Source organism: Taeniopygia guttata, chromosome 5 (assembly GCF_048771995.1).
Source record: "Taeniopygia guttata chromosome 5, bTaeGut7.mat, whole genome shotgun sequence".
Classification (NCBI taxonomy): Eukaryota; Metazoa; Chordata; class Aves; order Passeriformes; family Estrildidae; genus Taeniopygia; species Taeniopygia guttata.
In genome coordinates this window covers 11867674-11884155 of record NC_133030.1, presented here as the reverse complement: position 1 = coordinate 11884155, position 16482 = coordinate 11867674, and the positions used below count along the sequence as shown (strand labels likewise).

Sequence of the window (16482 nt, the reverse complement as noted above, 5' to 3'; positions counted from 1 at the left end):
GAGGCTTTTTCCTCTTTTCCTCCCAGTGATCCTGGAAGAAAGCTGAAATTGTTGTACCCCACTGCTGCTGGGCAGGTGTTGAATATTTTTGAATGTCTCAGTCCATAAAACGGGGCAGGAACCCATGTCTGCTGGTGTTGGGCCAGCGGAGAAAATCAGCTTTTTCTTAAATCCAGTCCTTGCAGGAAGAGGTGTGTTCGCACCTGGAAAAGTGTTCCATAAATCCCCTCAGCAGCAGGCATGTGTGTAGGCAGAGGTGTTTTTCCATGGGTTAAACATACGTCCCTTTCCATGAAGAAAACCAAGCCGACACTGAAGACTCGCGTTTGGAATCCGAGCCGAGGGCGATGGGATTTGGCTGGAGCCTGGCATGGAGGAGTGTGAGGGGAGGGCACTTGGCTCTCACCCTGCCAATCTGGGCAGCAGCGGAGCCGAGGGTGTTGATCCCGATGAAGGAGGTGACATTCCTGCCAGTGCAAGCTGCGGAGGAACACTGGGATGCTGCTGGATCCCTGGCACAGTGCGGGTGTAGCCGAGGGACGCTGTGGTCTCGGGGACAAAAGGACCTTTCCTGGCGGGCACACCACGTGCAGGCTGAGCTAATCGCGGGATCCCGGTTTTAAATGGAAAATGGGTAAAGCTGTCCTTTCCTTACTCCCTCGCTAAGGTGGCTCTTGCCAGCTGTTTTGTGAGGCCTTAAAACACCTGTTTTTGCTGTAGAATCTTGCCTCGTTTCAGCTTTTGGTGGCGGTGACCTGGCTGTCACCCCAGAATAAATGCTGAAGTGCAGTTAGTGTGGCCATGTGGATTGTTCCTTTGGAAATCTGGATGTGCGTTTTTCTCTCAGGAGTTTCACTGTGTCAAGTGGTCCCTTCCAGGAGGGCATCGTGGACAAGTGTGTTTCTTAACTTCCCTAGCTTTCTTTTTCTTTTTTTTTTTTTTTTTTCTAATTTTCTTTTCTGTAGTAGCTTGTACTGGCAACCAGGAGTTTAACCATCTGGAAAAGTCCCAGTGTTTTTCCTCGTGTTACTTTTGCCCTGTATGTGTTAGAGTATCCTTTGGCAATGACTCAGTTCCTACTGTGTCCAAGAATAAAGATTATCCAGAGGAATGATTTTCTTCCTGTGACCCTTGGGACTTCTCTCACGCTGTGGAGGTGGCCACAGGAAAGGGAAATTTTTAAGAGTGGCTGCCCTATGATTTTGGAAAAACACAGAATGCACCTTCTCTTTGGAGTTCAGGAATTAGGGATAAGGTTACTCTTCTTGCTTGCTCCTTTTGGGAAAATGAGAGGATTTGGGATCTGTGGACACACAAATCATTCTAGGAGTAGTTTAATTTGCAGAGGTGATTTTCCTGCTATAAATGTGGTCCTTGGGAAAGGTGGAGCTTCCTAGCTGGCTTCCTCCTCTTTAAAATCTGTTTGGAAATTTGGAAAACCACTTGTGTGCTAATATCTCTGGTCTTATTCCATATAAATGACTTGGAACTGGAAAATACTCCCTTGTGGGAACCTGCTCAGTCAGCGTAACCTGGCAGCTCCCTTTGCCGTTAGGAAATGCCAAGGGAAGGGAACAGGAGGAAACTTTCTGAGGCAGATCTGTGGTTTCTGTATCATTTATCCCTGAACTAATTTCCTAGCGGAGAGCTGGGAATGCCAAGCTGTCCTGGCAAGCCACTGGAACATGTTCCCTGTTGTTTCCAGCACCTTTTTCTTGTCTGTGTGCTCTCAGCAGGAGCTTTCACACAAAGCCCTGCTTGTTCTGGGGTCTTTTAGTTGGATATTGTGTATGATCTCCTCCTAAAATTTCTGCAGGTATTTCATAGCTTGTCTTTAACCAAATTAGATTGTCCAGGAAAACATCCATCCAGTCTTGATTTGAGGGTGTTGGGAGGTGCCAGATGCACTCTTGCCACCACATTGTGACTCAGTGGCTTAATTGGTTTTTCAAAGCCTTACTTTAATTTGGATTTCATTAGCTTTACTGTCACCTTTTGATTATTAGCGTGTTTTATCTCTCACGCTGCCAGCATGTGGATGTGATATTAATTCCCGAAGTCGTGGTGTGGCAGAAGAGATCTGTGGAGCTCAGGACATTAAAATTAATAAGAAAAGAACTAAAAAAGAGGGAATGGCAGTGACTCTATAGGCTAATAGCAGTGTTTGTAGGAATTATTTCCACCTTTTTGTGCAAAAGGCGTGGAATTTGCAGCTAAGGAAGAGGCAGTCCCTACTGGCATGTTCTTCTCTGTGTGTTCAGTGTTGTGACTCTTCCCAGATGGCCTGGGAAATGAGGATGTGTGTGGGCAAACCAGCTGGTGTTGGAAAGAAAGGATTGCTACTCAACCCAAAACATTCCTTACCCGTTCCTTGTGGAGATTGCTCTTACCTCTGAAATACTTGAGATTTGCTAAGGGCAGTCTGCAGGAAGAGGTGGGGATTTATGCAGAAGAGAGATCAGGGAGATGGAATATCCACAGGCTGGCCAGAGCTGCTCTCTGTGCCCTCTCCTGAGGGATGGCTGTGGCACTTCCAAGGCAGCGTTCCTGGAGTTTGCTGGGAGCTGAACGTGGGATTTTTCCCTGCCTTAATGGTGCCATGCTGAGCCACGCTGCCCGCTCAGGATTCACCATGTTGGAGAAAAGGAACGTTGCTCCAGAGTCCTGGGTCACTCTGCCATGCTTTTCCAGCCTGTGGGAATGCCCTGAGCAGGGAGCAAGGACATCCAGGCCTTGTGCAATCCCACTAAGCCACATTTGCCAGCTGGTCATGGATGAGAGGGCCTGTGCCTTGGGAATTGCGCTGTGGGAATGGCATTGCCCTTCCCTCAAAGGAAGGGGCTGCATAGTTCTGCCAAGTAAGCTTGAAATGCAGAAGGAATATCTTTGTGGAGAGGGCCTGTCAGAGTTCAATGCCCTGCCTGGATATCAGGTCTCTATATTTAATTATCAAAATAAGGCATTTGTGGAACTTGCAAGCTCTGTGGAACTGATGGACACTTCAGGAACTTTGGAAACTCGGTCTTTCCTCCTGATGGGAAGGAAAACCCCAGATTTGCCAAAGTTTTGCTGTTGACCTGTGGTTCTGAGTCCCTGGAGGTCTGTGCTCCTGGGCTTCTTTGAGGAGATGGCGAGGAAAAGGCACGTTGCTATTTTGGAGTGTCACAAGTCTGTACAGAAATTTAATCGGCGTCGGGTGACTTCAGGGATGTGCCGAAGATGTGCGACTGCTCTAAGAATAGGGACTGTTTTTTATTGACTCTGAGAGTTTAAACAGATTTTAAAACATAACTTAGAGCTTAAAACCAAAGCATATTTGTATGGTTTGGTTTGACTTGAAGTTTTCCAAACAGTCTGTCTATCCCCAACAGATTGCCTGTTAGTTACAATTTTTATTTCAAATGTGGTTGGTTTTAAATTAGTATTAATTTTTGTTGCATTTTCTTGTGTCCTATTCTTCACACAGCCCCCTGCTGCTTTTGGAGGAAGGGGTTTGTTGTACTATTTACCATATTTTCTTAGCATTTCCAGATGATGTGTTGGTTTATGGAGGGTACAGAGCTTTGACATCCATTTAAAAATCTCTTTCAGGAACGGTTTAATGACTTTTCCATTTTTAATGAATTTTTTGGAATAAAGAATTAAATAATAAAAAAGTCACTGATGGGACTAATTTGGTTTGCTGACAAATCCTTTCACCAGCAGCTACAATTAATGCAACTTTTTTAACCCAAGGGGCAAACTGGACTGGCTCTCCCTTGGAATTTTGTTCCACTTAAGAGTACTGACCAAAATATTAATAAATAAATTCTTTGCATTGTGTTCTAGTGATTGTTATTGTGCTTAATGGAGTTGTTGCATCACTGGTGACAAACAAACCATGGACAACAAGGGTGCGGTCCGTGCTTAAACTGAGTTTAATTTGTGGGAGATTGAATGAGGCCATGGGCTGCCTGCTCCTGGGTGTTACTCTTTCCTTTTCACCCAAGGATCTGCCAGAATCTCCCAAAAAATGACATGTTTAAACAATTTCCTTACATCATTTCTGTCATAGACCTCAGCTGGAAAATAAAAGCACTTGTCATTTCCTTGACAGACTTGCAGTGTCTCAATTGTGACAAGAGAATGACCTTGCATGAAAAAGAGAAGTTGGGTTCAAACTTAATCCTGTTAGCTAGGAAAAAACCCACTTCTTTGTGATCTGCAATGCGGGAGAGCTTCACTTGCTCTCACTTGGTGTTTGAATTAGCAGGGCAAGGGCTTGCGTGAAAACAAACCTGATTTATTTCATTTCAATCTCCCAGGGCTTGAGTGGGGAAAGAGCCAAATGTGTGGTGCAGAAAGGCAAAAAATAAGCCACTTAATATTCCAGCTTTTTAACAGCTTGGGATTTGTTGTGAGTTCTCTCCCTGGCCTTAGATTTTTTTGTTCTCAGGTATGTCAGGTGCTGCTTTGCAGAGTTTTTGATGTTAAACCTCCCAGATCTGGCTGCAGTTTGTACCCCCTTTGCTTCGGGCATGTTGCTCAAGCTCCTGTGTATAATTCTAAGGGGAAGATTCCAGCTTAGCTCTTTCCAGCCTCCCAGGCTCCAGGCCAGGAGAACATAAGCCTTTCCATGTAATTCTTGCCTTGCTTACCTTGCTGGGGTGTTCTTAGCTTGCCTTCCCCTGGTGTGTTATTTTAAAGTGTGTGTGGAGATGAAAACAATCCCCTTGTGCCATTAAATTCATCCTGATCTCTCAGATGAGCCCTTCCTTAAGGAGAATTGTTCCTTTTTGTGGAATTTTATTTTATTTTTAAACTCCTGAGCTGTGAGAAGACATGGTGTGCATCCACATTTCCTGGCTTGTTTTCCTCTCTGAAGTGGATTTGTGTGATGCTATGCTCCCTCTCATTGCTTTGTCACTGCTCACAGCTCTCTGGCAGGGCTGCCAACTTGCTCTTTCCAGAAGTCAAGCCCATCTCCAGAATTTTTCATCCCAGCTCCTGGAATTCATGCTGTGCTGGAAGCACCTTTACCTTGAAAACCATGCTAGGAGGGAATCTGGCAGCATCTGGAGATGAAAGCTGTGCTACAGGGGAAGTGATGAGAGCAGCCTCTTGTTTCTCCTTAAACAGGGCAGCTACTTGGATTTCAGGCTGGCGGCTGTGGCACCAAAAATAAATGGGAAATGGGATGCATGGGGCTCCCCAACACCGACTCTTCACTGTCCTACAAGATCCTCACAGGGAGGAACACAACTCAATCACCCTTGTGCTGGTAGAGGGGTTCTCGAGGTGTTTGTCCAAGGGAGGATGTGTAATAACTGATTTTTTGGCAATTTATGGGATCTCAGTGCATTGAAAAAGCAGCTGACTTGGTGAGGGTCTTCAAGTGGTGAAAAAGCAAGGTGGGATTCCTAGATTTGTTTTTGTAGCTTCTTCAAAAATACAGCAACAACAATGTAACAATTATATATCATACATAATATCCATAACTCTACAACAATATGTATAACTATGTAACAATATAGCAATACAATGATAAATTTCAAAACCAAACAACAAAAGAAGGCCTGAGATATTAAAATAGCCTGGAGTTCATGCAACCTTTCTGGTTTTGGCTGTAGAATCCATTCATTACATCCACATGTAAATGCAGCGAGCAGGAGCGAGGTGTGATTTGAGCTGTTCCCTGCTGCTTTCCTGCCTCCTGGGAGAGGCTGGGTTTAGTTCTCCAGCTCCTGCAGGATCCAGGGCAGGCCCCACGTGAGCTTTGATGGCTGAATCACCTGTCCTGGCACCTCGGAAGATGCAGCTGCCGAGCAGGAGCTTGTGGCTCCCAAGCTTTTCCCTGGATTTTGGCACGCTGATTCCTTGCTGATTCTGGAAGTACTTGTGGGTTCTTGTGTTTTCCTGCTGGAGCTGGTGGTCCGTGTCCTTGGGACCACGAGGAAGGAGAGCCTTCAATGCCAAACTCTGTTCTGGCAGGGGCAGAAGAGGATTGTGTCTGCTTATGAGGTATTGGGTGTGTGGGATTGCAGAGATGCTGTGGAGAATGTGGGGTTTTCAGTAGGATGGAATTTTTGTTCACTAGCACCCTTTCTTGGGCTTTCAGAGCAGCTTTAGGTGGGTTACTGGGGGGTTGTTTAAAGGGAAATCAGTGGATGGTTTGGAAATTCCAAGGTTTATTGTGCACCACCCTACCTGAATATACAAACCTTGGAATGACTTGGAGATGGGATGTGAGCTGCTGTTACAAAGGAATATATAAAGAAAATGGAAATAGAGCCAAATATGCCACATACATACACTTATTTTACAAGTTTTCTCTTCCCTTAAGCTTCCTCTTTATACATGGGTTTTTTTATTAGTCTGTGTTAAGGAATGTTGTCCTCTAAACCAAAACTCATGGCGTGTCCTTTGACCTTATTTGAGTTCCCATGCTTCCCATCTGGGGCCAGAGGAGTTTTCCAATGAAAACAGTAAGTAACTTTTCATTAGGAAAGAAGTCTTCAACTTGAAGTAAGAAGAGATGTAGACATTGTAAGAATATTCTCTGTGTGGTGATCAGTGGGTGTAGGGTGTGGGTGTCACCTTGGCTGGGTGTGCTCTCCTTCTATAGAACCACAGAATCCTGGAATGGTTTGGACTGGAAAGGACCTTAAAGTTCATCCCGTCCCAAGGGCAGGGACACCTTCCACTGACTCAGGTTTCTCCAAGCCCAGTCCAACCTGGTCTTGGACACTTCCAGGGATGGGGCAGCCACAGCTTCTCTGGGCAACCTGTGCCAGAAGAATTTCACCAAAATCCATATAAACCTCTGGGCTCCCACGGATGAGGATGTTTTACTGCTATGGAACAGCCACCCAGCTTCGCTGACGTAGCTGTTCCCACAGAAACCCCTTGTGCTAAGTGCACTGAAACTGTAGGAATATCCCTGGAAATCCGACATCTTGAGGTGGCATCAGAGTTCTTGCAGCAGCAACTGTTGTCCTTCAGAGATTTTTTTTTTTTTTTAAATTTTAATGACTAGTTTTTCTTGTGTAATTCCCATGTCTGGAGTGAATTCCCTTTGGTTGCTCTCAAGGGCCTGTTCCCTCAGCTGCAATTTTGATTAGTAGGCTGTGAAATAGAGCAGCACTGTCAGGTGTGGCCCTGCCAAACCTGGGGAGACACCTGGAGCTGTTTAGATCCGGGAGTTTGCACTGGGTGCTGTTTTTTTCCAAGCTGCTGCTGATCACATGCAGTGCCACTGTAAGTTCTGCTCTCTGTGCTCTGCAATACAGAAAACCTCAATATTTCTGACTGCTGGCCGTGGTTTTGGCCTCCTGAGGCTGCACTGGCAGGGTGAGATGTGTGTTTTCCTGCTTCTTAATGTCAGTTTTCTCTGTTCTGAATTTCAGGAGAGCTCATACCCTGACAGTCCTGTTCATCCTCACGTGTGCACTGGGCTACGTAACCCTGCTGGAAGAGACTCCCCAGGACACAGCCTACAACACAAAGAGGTGAATATCTGAGGATTATCTGAATATTCCCAGGTGTGTTTTGGAAAAGGGACCTCCAGTGACCCCCTGCACTCCCTTGTGGAAGTTCCTGTTCCCTTAGGAAGTTACAAAACCAGTCATTGGTCTGTAAGCTTCTCTGATGCTGATCATTGAATTCAATTTCTGATCAGTTTAGTGTCACTGTCAGGCCTGTGGCTGCTCTGTGATGTGATTTAAAGCAAAATACAAAAAGCATGCTAAAGCCTCCTGGCTGGGTTTCTTTGGCAAGGGTTCTGCTGCTTTTTCTTAAAATAGCCTTTTCTTAAAAATAACCTTTCCTTAAAATAGCCATAATTTTAAAATGCGGTGAGCTGTGACTAAATTTTTCTGGCTCAAATGCTTTTTGTCAAATTCTGTTCAAGATTTCAATACAAATCCTTGTTTGTTGTTGAAAATTGCTGTGAGAACATGTAGCCCAGGGGGAAGCTCTGGGGAAATAAGAATGAATCTTACATTTGTGGTCGATTCCTACTGTAATTTAGACTGATCCAATGTGGTTGATTTTCTTCCCTTTTTAAAATACAACAGGGAAGAAAAAGGAGGTAGGAATGTGGTGTTTTAAAGATATGCTGCAAAGCATCATTGCTAGACTGAGGAAAATAATCGTTTTCTACCAGTCTGGTTTCTTCAGTATAATGACATTTTTCCCCTTGCTGTTGAAGGGGTTTTTTTCCCCTCTTTTTGTATATTTCTGAAGTGACTCAGGATATAGCAGCCATTGTCTTGGAGATACAGGAATTGGGGTATTTCCTGAGATAATTTTGGCTGTTGTTCTGGCAGTTACACGATGTCAGGGGGTAATGTGCCCCACTGAGAGCTGGGATTTCACATGTGGGGGTGACATGGGACAAGCTGGAAGGTGTCTGGAGCTGGGAAAGGTTCTGGAAGGCTGCTGTGTGAACAAATGCCTTTTATTCCCAGTCATAATGAGGGAGGCCAGGCTGGAAGGGTGCTGTGGCCTGGCACTGCTGTGGAGTCAGAATTGGGAAGGGGAAAAGCTGAAAGAGAAGTGATGATGGATCCTTAGCGAGTAATACAGAGCTAAGGTGACTCAGTGGAATATCTTATTATTGAGCTTAGAGCCTCGGCTGCCTTAATCAAAACAAACCCAGGGGAGATTAGTCAGCAGGTGGATCTTTCTCTGAGGAAACAAGAGTTTTGTGTGCTTATCCAGTATGCAGTTGTTAAAATCAATTTACAGCATCATGCCAGGGAAGGGACAGCAAATGGGCTTTGCTCACTCCTGCAGCTCTGCAAGGTCTTGGCACAAAAATCCTTGAAAAGCAGCATCCTGAGGCTTGGACATGATCTTCCAAATATTCCAGGTTTCATGTATTTCTGAACAAAAGGAGGCATTTTGTCAAGAGCAGTGTAAGATGGGCACAATGTGCATCAGTGTATCTATAGCCCAGATTATCACAGATTTTGTATTTCTGCATCCATAATTTTAAATCGCTTATCCTGCCCCAAGATCTTTGTCAGTCCTGGTGTGGAGCAGTGTTGTCCTGCGGTTCCAAGCCCCACCCAGCATGAGGCTGTCCCTGTGTGCTGGTATTCCTTGGGAACACTTGGTGCCTAATGACCAGGAGAGGTTTTGTCACCAGGGAGCAGAGTCTGGAGCTGTCATGGGGTTTTATTTCCACCTCCTGCACACTGACAGTGGAGCAGTGTCTGGGGTAGGTGCAAAGCCTAACTAGACACTTCCAAAGGCTCCAGCCTCCTTTGTTTCCATGCCCTGACTGAGGTGTCCTTGTGAGCTGCAGTAGGTGCTCAGTGGTAAATTGAGGTGAACTTCCCAAATTTTCTGGCTCTGTGTTTCCTGGACTGGAGTCATGGGATGGTCCCACCTTCCCCCCTATAAAATCAGGATTATGTCACCTTATAACATGCTCTATCCAGTCCCTGGCAGGAGCAGGGTGAGAGGTGGATTTGTGGAATCACTCACAGGAGGAGTTATGGACAAGACTCAGGTGAGAGCAGGAACCTCTGAGCTCACGGGGTGTGGTCTCTGTGGCTGAGGCTGGTGTTTGCATCTGTTAGAGGACTTCTTCTGCCCTGCAATAGGGCAGGGCAATGAAACAATTAAAGGATTGTTTGGGGTTTTTTTAAGATAAGGTTGCTGGAATGTAAATGTAGTAAGAATTCATTGGGATCACACACGTGGTCCCACTGCCCCTGATGTAAGAACACTGGAGCATTTTCTTTGTTAGGCAAGGAGAGATTGTGCAGTGAACTTGTCTGATCCATGAGAGCTTTATTCCTTCCAGCCATGGGATAGCTCATCCTGACAGCTGTGACATTCTCCTCTGTTCAGCCTGCACTGAGCTCCAGCTCTGAATGTAGCCCAATAAACACTGAGCACCTCCTCTGCATACCATGGGAGAAATCCACAGCTCCCAAATATTTTGAATGCTGAGCAGCGTGTCTTGGGGGGTGGGGGGGGAGGGTGGGGAAGTTATTTTTTTTCTATAAAAACACATTCAGATTTAAAAACACTGGTGTAATTCAGGGTAGTACGTTGAATTTCTAGCTGGAAATGTCTCTCCTGAGATGCTTTTTTACACAGCTCTTGGCAATCTCTGCTTTCCATGGGGACACATCCAGGGATATTGTGGGTTTGCATACTGATCTGCTGCTGCTGTGGCAGGGAAATGGAGGTAACAGGAGGCCAGAGCCCTCTTCCAGGGCTTGTGGTGCCCCGAGGGGGTTGTACCAGCTGTGCCAGCATGGATCCAGCCCGGGAAGGGACAGGGAGTGGGAGCTGGCTTCTTGAATCCCAGGACAGAGGGCCATACACAGCTCCTCATTGTCCTGTGAGTCTGAATCGACTCTCAGCACAAACAAGAGTTTGTTTGTGCTGATGGAGCTGCTGCCAGCCTCTCCTTTTTTTTTTTTTTTTTTTTTTTTTTTAATTTTTAAAATTTGGTTAAGTGCTAAAATGATTTTTGAGGGCACACTATGCTATTTTGTGCCTTCCTGATTTGCTGCTCAGGAAAATCCATTGGCTGTGTCCAGCCAGGTGAGGAGAGGAGAGCCTCTCTCAGGTGTTGGAGCATTCCTGCCTCAGGCCAGGCTGCAGCTTAGGCATTGGAAGCTTCCTAAGGAGGTGGATTAATGAGGATAAGAGATAAAAGTTAGTTATCACCGAGGAGAAAAAAGTAATAATGGCAAGAGTGGGTTTTCGAGGAAGGAGCACAGCTAAGCTCCTGTGGTGATTTGGATGCAGGATTTGAATTCCACCTTTGGGAAGACAGCCCTCCCAAGCCCAGAGCAGTGGTTTGGACCCCTCAGTTCATGGCTGAGCTGGGGTGGAGTTGTCACACCACATGGGACTGAAGCTTCCAGATGCAGCCAGGGACTCAAAATGCAGAATATTCTCATTATTGGAGGTCAGCTGAAAGGGTTTTGCCCTCCAGATCTTTGGAAATTCCCATGGAACTGTCTATTCACAGATCCATTCAGCACCTAATTCTGGTGTGCTTCCCAGTGTTTAAAGCAAGCAAAATTACTGAGTTACATCTGTTAACTAAACCCCATTTTTATTTTCAGGAAGCACAAACATTTATGCTCAGAGGTGAATGTTACAAAATAGTTTCTGTAAATCCTTTAGTCTTCTATTTTGAAAGGTTTTTTGACATGTTTAAAGCACAGTCTCCTGTTGCTTCTGACAACGAAATTTTCTCTTTGGCAACAAAATTGCTGGGTATTTTGTGTGACTTCTGCAGACTGAGCCATTTTATTTGCCGTCAGGGGTTGCATCATTTTCTGCAAACAGGGAATGAGCTCTTTCCCAGTTGTCCATCCTTTCAGCCAGCTCTTAAGCAGGTGATATGAGGCAGCAAGCAGGATCCAGTGGGAGTTGAGGTGCAGTAAAAAGAGCACTTTTGGATTGATTTATGCCATTTAATCCATTACAACTAAAGGAACATGCCCAGGGTCGTAGGTCTTTGGTATATTTGGGCTTCTGGTCTGGTAATTTATTTTTATTTAAAACCTCTGTTATGTTCCTTAGACTCTGTGTTATGGTTCCAGCTCTTGAAATAGCAGCAGTGCTGGGGTGGTCTGGAAAGCTCCTGCTTGTCTTTAATAGGTTAAGAAGCTGTTTTGGAGTGGTGACAAGTCTGACAGCTCTTTTTTAAATTCCATGGAAATGTAGTGGAGCAGTGAGAGCTGCCTCATTGCTAAATCCTGTGTGTGTTTGTGAGCCAGTGGGAATAAAAGCTGCTCCCAGACACAGGGAAGTGTTTGACTTGCTGTGATCCTCAGCCTTTTTTTGGCTGTTTTTTCTGGATGCTGTCTGGATGCATTTAAGAGGGACACATTCAGCAGTTAAAGAACCAGTTCCAGACATTTCTGAGATCAGAGAACATAATTTGCAGTCTCGGGAGGAGGATGAGGCAATAAACCAGAGTGTTCTGTTTTTCCTTGCAGAGGAATCGTCGCCAGTATTTTGGTTTTCTTGTGTTTCGGGGTGACACAAGCTAAAGATGGACCATTCTCAAGACCTCACCCAGGTAATTCACCTTGCTGGGCTCACTCAAATCTTCCTGAGGAGCTGCCTGGTCTGTGAGGGAGGTAAATGTTTGTGTTGCCTGGAGAGCAGGTAAGTTGTAATTTCAGTAATCATGGGTTCTTCAGCACTGCACACTGACTGTGGAGGCTCCTCCATAACCACCCTGCTGGGCTTCCATGGAGCCTGGAGATCTGTTTGGATCTCCCTGGTTTGGCTTCCTGTTGTTGCTAAAAAGCTCTGTGAGAACTGCCAGGTTCTTAAACCTGAACTTCCCCCGTTTATCCTCCTTTTTTTTTCCTTTCTGTGCTGAGACTGCACTTGTGACCTTGTATCCAGTACAGGAGCACTTCCTTAGCTCCATGTCCATTTTCCACAGGAGATTATAGGCTCTTGGTTATGATTTTAAAGGTTTTTTATAAGACTGGAAGTCTTCAAAGCATTTGAAAGCACAACACAAACCTCTTCCAGGTAATGAAATAGCAGGTGAAACATGAAAATATTTAAATGGCTTTGATCTTTTGCCTATTTTTAGATGTGAACTGTTGAAAGAGGAAGAATTAAGGGAGTTCATATAGGCTTAAATAATATTCCTGAAAGCACTGGGCTCTCCTACAGCCAAATAAAGCTGGGGTTTATGCCAGAAATTTAACCCAGCAGCCACCCCACAACCCTCAGCCAGAGTAGGCGTGGTTCCAGAGCAGTGCCCTCAGCACACCTCTGCAAACCTGGGGCTTTATTAAATTTGCCTTTCTTATTAAATAGCAGGTTTTGGTGCTTCCTTCTGTTCCAGTTAATTGTGGTTCCTTCTGTAAAATCAGTTGCTCCTTTTGAGGACACCAGTGACACTTGGGTGCACCCAGGTTATGGGGTTTGTCTGGGCTGGCTTTATTCCCTAGAACAAAGCAGGGAAGTTTGGCTTTTAGTCTTGCCCTCAGTGTAACATTTCCCCATAACGTTCTGGCTTTCTTTTGAGCTTTCTGCTTTCAAATGTGCTCTCCAGAGCTGCAGGGTTATTTTGGGGATTTTTGTGATAATGTGATGCTTCCCAAATTCCTGATTCCAGAGCGTGAAGCTGTGTTAGGAGCTCTTCTGTCACTCCAGTCCCTCAGGATCATCTTCTCTGCTGTCCCTACCTTCCCTGCTGCTCCTGCTGTGTGTCATTAACCTACTTTTCATTAAGGCCATTAAAGAAACTGATCCCAGCCACTACCTTAGTGGCACCTGTCCAGACTGGTGGCTTTATTTCTTTTTTTGGCTGCCTTCTCAGCATTCCCAGCTTTAGCCAGGGGCTCATCCAGCTTTGCCATTTCCCTACTGATTCCACACAGGTCCCCATTTTCTCCAGTTTAATAATTTGCTATGTGGATAGACACCAGTTGCCTCCCTGTAATTCAGAAATGTAGCATTGTCATGGAAATAAGTAGGTATGATTGTTCAGACAAGACTTTTCCAACTTGCCCTGCTTTTATCCCATTTTCCACTGGCTGTGGTTCCATCCAAACCTTCACTGCTTTAGCCCCAGGGGAACAGTATGGTGCAAGGGACAGATCTTAATCTCTGCTTGAGGATCCATTTGTTTATTGGTGGGTGAATGGCCAAATTTGGGGAGCATTTCCTGGTAGAATTAATCCTGGATACAGCCAGCATCAGTAGCCTGTCTCCTTAGGATTCACGGAGAAGAGCTATTCTGCCTTCTCCCTGCCAGCTCCTCTTCTCTGCTGTAGGAGCCCAGGGAAGCTTTATTGCCTCTGTCAAGATAACATGTCCACGCTGTCATTCCAAAGAAATTTTCCATGACAGTTATTAATGCCCTCAGAAGCAGCTTTTAATATTCCCAGCCTTTGCCAGGAGTTATTTTGACTTAATACAGGCTGTGTGACAGGATGAGATGTTAGGGGAGTAAAATGTGAGGGTCTGGAGTAACCTGTGGGATTGAGGGCTGGGGTAGCTGGGAATGTGCAGGCAGGGACCAGGCAAGGGCAGCACTGGTGACATTGGAAGGAGCAGCTCCAGGACAAGTGTTTTCCTTGGGCAAACAACACAGATTTTTGTATTTTTTTACTCATTTAGTTCCTCAGGCAGAGTAGGCCAGACTCTGAGCAGAAGCAGGGAAAGAGGCTGGTTGGATTCAGCTTGCTGGGATGTTCATGCCCTGTTCCCAAATCCCTGCAAGGCAGCAGTTTAATGTTTGATCACAGGAATCACTGCTTTATCAGGTGTGTCAATGATTAGTGGAGACCTCCTTGCTTAGGAGGAAAAGCCCTGATTGGAGGGAGGCAAAATGACAAGTGAATTAAAGGAAACAAGTATTGGAGACATGCCAAAAATAACCTTACAGCTAAAGCTGAGCCTGACCCAGCAGGAGAGACAACAGTGTTTGTACAGCCTTGAAAACGTTTGGGGTGCAGGTACTGAGTGTGTTCAGAACCTCTGGGGGACCTCTGTGAGCTGGGGAGAAACCACAGCACTAAATCAGAACCAGATCTCGAGTTTAATTACCTTTTTTTGCTGAGCCTGCTCTGCAGCTACCACAGCTCTGTGTTCAGAGGGGAATAAAATCTCAGACAAGGATTTAGATTTCTCTGCCTTCTGTGTCTGCATCACTTTCAGGACCAATCTGTCACTTTGCTGACTGTGAGCAGTGTAAAAATCTCTGGTACAAGGTTTATGGGTTAGAAAAAACAGCATTTTTAGATACCTGGCAGTGACATTTTAAGGTGGAAGAAGTGTGGTGATGAAAGGTTAATTCTCCCTGCTGGGTTGAACATGGGAAGAGTTTGGAAAGAGGCTCCTCTCTTCCAAATAATCCTGTGACAATGGAGGATTTGTTTTTTTTTTTTTTTTTTGCTGTTTGGTTTTTCCTAAGATACATTTTGGAGTCAAGTGGGTGAAAGCTGTCACAGAGCTCTGAACTGCTGTTCTGCGGGCCACACCTGCCTTTTTTATTTTCCCTTTTTCTATTTCCCAGAAGTGTAAAATAGGTGATTCTGATGAAATTAATTTAGCAGGTTTGCTGCAAAAAGGTTTTCACCTTCCACATTGTGGTCTCTTTTAATGATGACGTCAGAGGCTGCTTTTAAAAATCTGTGGAGTTTGTTGGTATTTTTGATTTTTTAAAAATTATTATTTCTTTGTTGTTTCGGGTTTTTGGATTTTTTAAATAATTTATTTCCTACTTGAGGCTGAACTGGATAAGGACGTGTTTTGGGAGAAAACACCTCCTGAGGAGTTCCGTGGGGAGTTGATTTGAGGTTTTGAGCTGATAACTGTTTTTAAGCCTGTGTTTGTTTCATTCTTGTGTAATTTATGCCTGGCCCTGCTTTGAACATCGAAGTGCTTATGTTGCCATGGAATTAACAGAGAGAAATTCCCAAGGCTGGCCTGAGGGTCTTGGTTTCCTGGCAAACCCTGTTGGGATTCCTCTCCATCTCCCCCGTGGACTTGAGGAAGGAGAACTCCATTTATAACCAGGAAACACCTGAAGGCAGGTCTCATCCTGAGGGTGCTGTGTGACATTTCTGGAATTTCAGTGTCCACACAGAATGTGGAGAGTTTTCCTGAATTCCCTTATGTGGAAGCTTTGGATCTCGGTAGGGAAAACTGCTGGAGCCGTGTCTGTACCCACCCTGGCTCTGAATCAAGCACTCAGGATGGGAAACAGAAACTGCAGAGCCCAGAAGTCACTGCAGGGAACAACCACCAGGCTCTGGATGGATCAGGGGCATGGATGAGCCCATGGAGCACAAAACCCCCATCCAGGATGGCCTGTGACCGAGGGCTGAGCCTCTCAGGAGAGCTGGAAGTGTGCAGACACTGTAATTTGGGCACCCTTTGGATTCAGGTGTCGCTGGGTGTGTGCAGATCTGTAATCACACGTCAGGGGAGGGCTCCCAGCAGCTGAGCTTTGCGTGGCATTTCTTACCGAGAGGCCTTGCATCCAGCACCTGCTGAACCTTTGGTCTGCTTGCTTTTAATTTCATTGCAAGTAAAAGTGGGATTATCTCTGGGGTTTTGAAATGCGTTCTGCCCCGTGGGGACACGACCTTGTCCTCAGGCCGAAGCTGGGCTGCCCAACATGACTCCAGCCTGCCTTGGGTGTGTCTGGTGCAGCCAAGGCTGGACAGGTCAGGGCACCTGAGACCAGGGAGAAAGTTCAGGAAGGATCAGGTTCTCCTCCAAGGACTGCTGGAAAGCATTGCAGGTGGCACATTCCTTTCCTTCCGCTTCTTAACTGCTGAGTTTGTTGGGTTGAAGTGTTCTGCATCTGGATCCCTTCTCCCAGATCCAGGTTCAGTGCCTGAGCAGTTCCAGCAAACTTCACACAGCAGCCTGTGTGGGAGCTGAAGATCCTTTCTTGCTGTATCCCTGAGGGAGGGTGGAGAGCACTGAGCTGGGAATTATAATTCTCTGGTGGGAGCATCTCTTGAAATGGAATTGGTTTCT

General features: G+C 45.6%; 1 protein-coding gene across 3 annotated transcripts in view; it reads left to right on the top strand.

Annotated features, from left to right (window-relative positions):
* The window catches only part of PTDSS2 (phosphatidylserine synthase 2), a 29682-nt gene that overhangs the window by 826 nt on the left and 12374 nt on the right, over window positions 1–16482 (top strand). The window contains exons 1-3 of one of the 3 annotated variants that reach the window (XM_030273614.4): window positions 497–634; window positions 7386–7487; window positions 11958–12040. In XM_030273614.4, the coding sequence (XP_030129474.1) occupies window positions 624–634; window positions 7386–7487; window positions 11958–12040 (196 nt within the window). In that variant the 5' untranslated portion in view covers window positions 497–623. Of the gene's footprint in view, window positions 1–496; window positions 635–5774; window positions 6001–7385; window positions 7488–11957; window positions 12041–16482 lie in introns of those variants that run through there. The other 2 variants (XM_072929573.1, XM_030273613.4) reach the window with 2 other exon arrangements.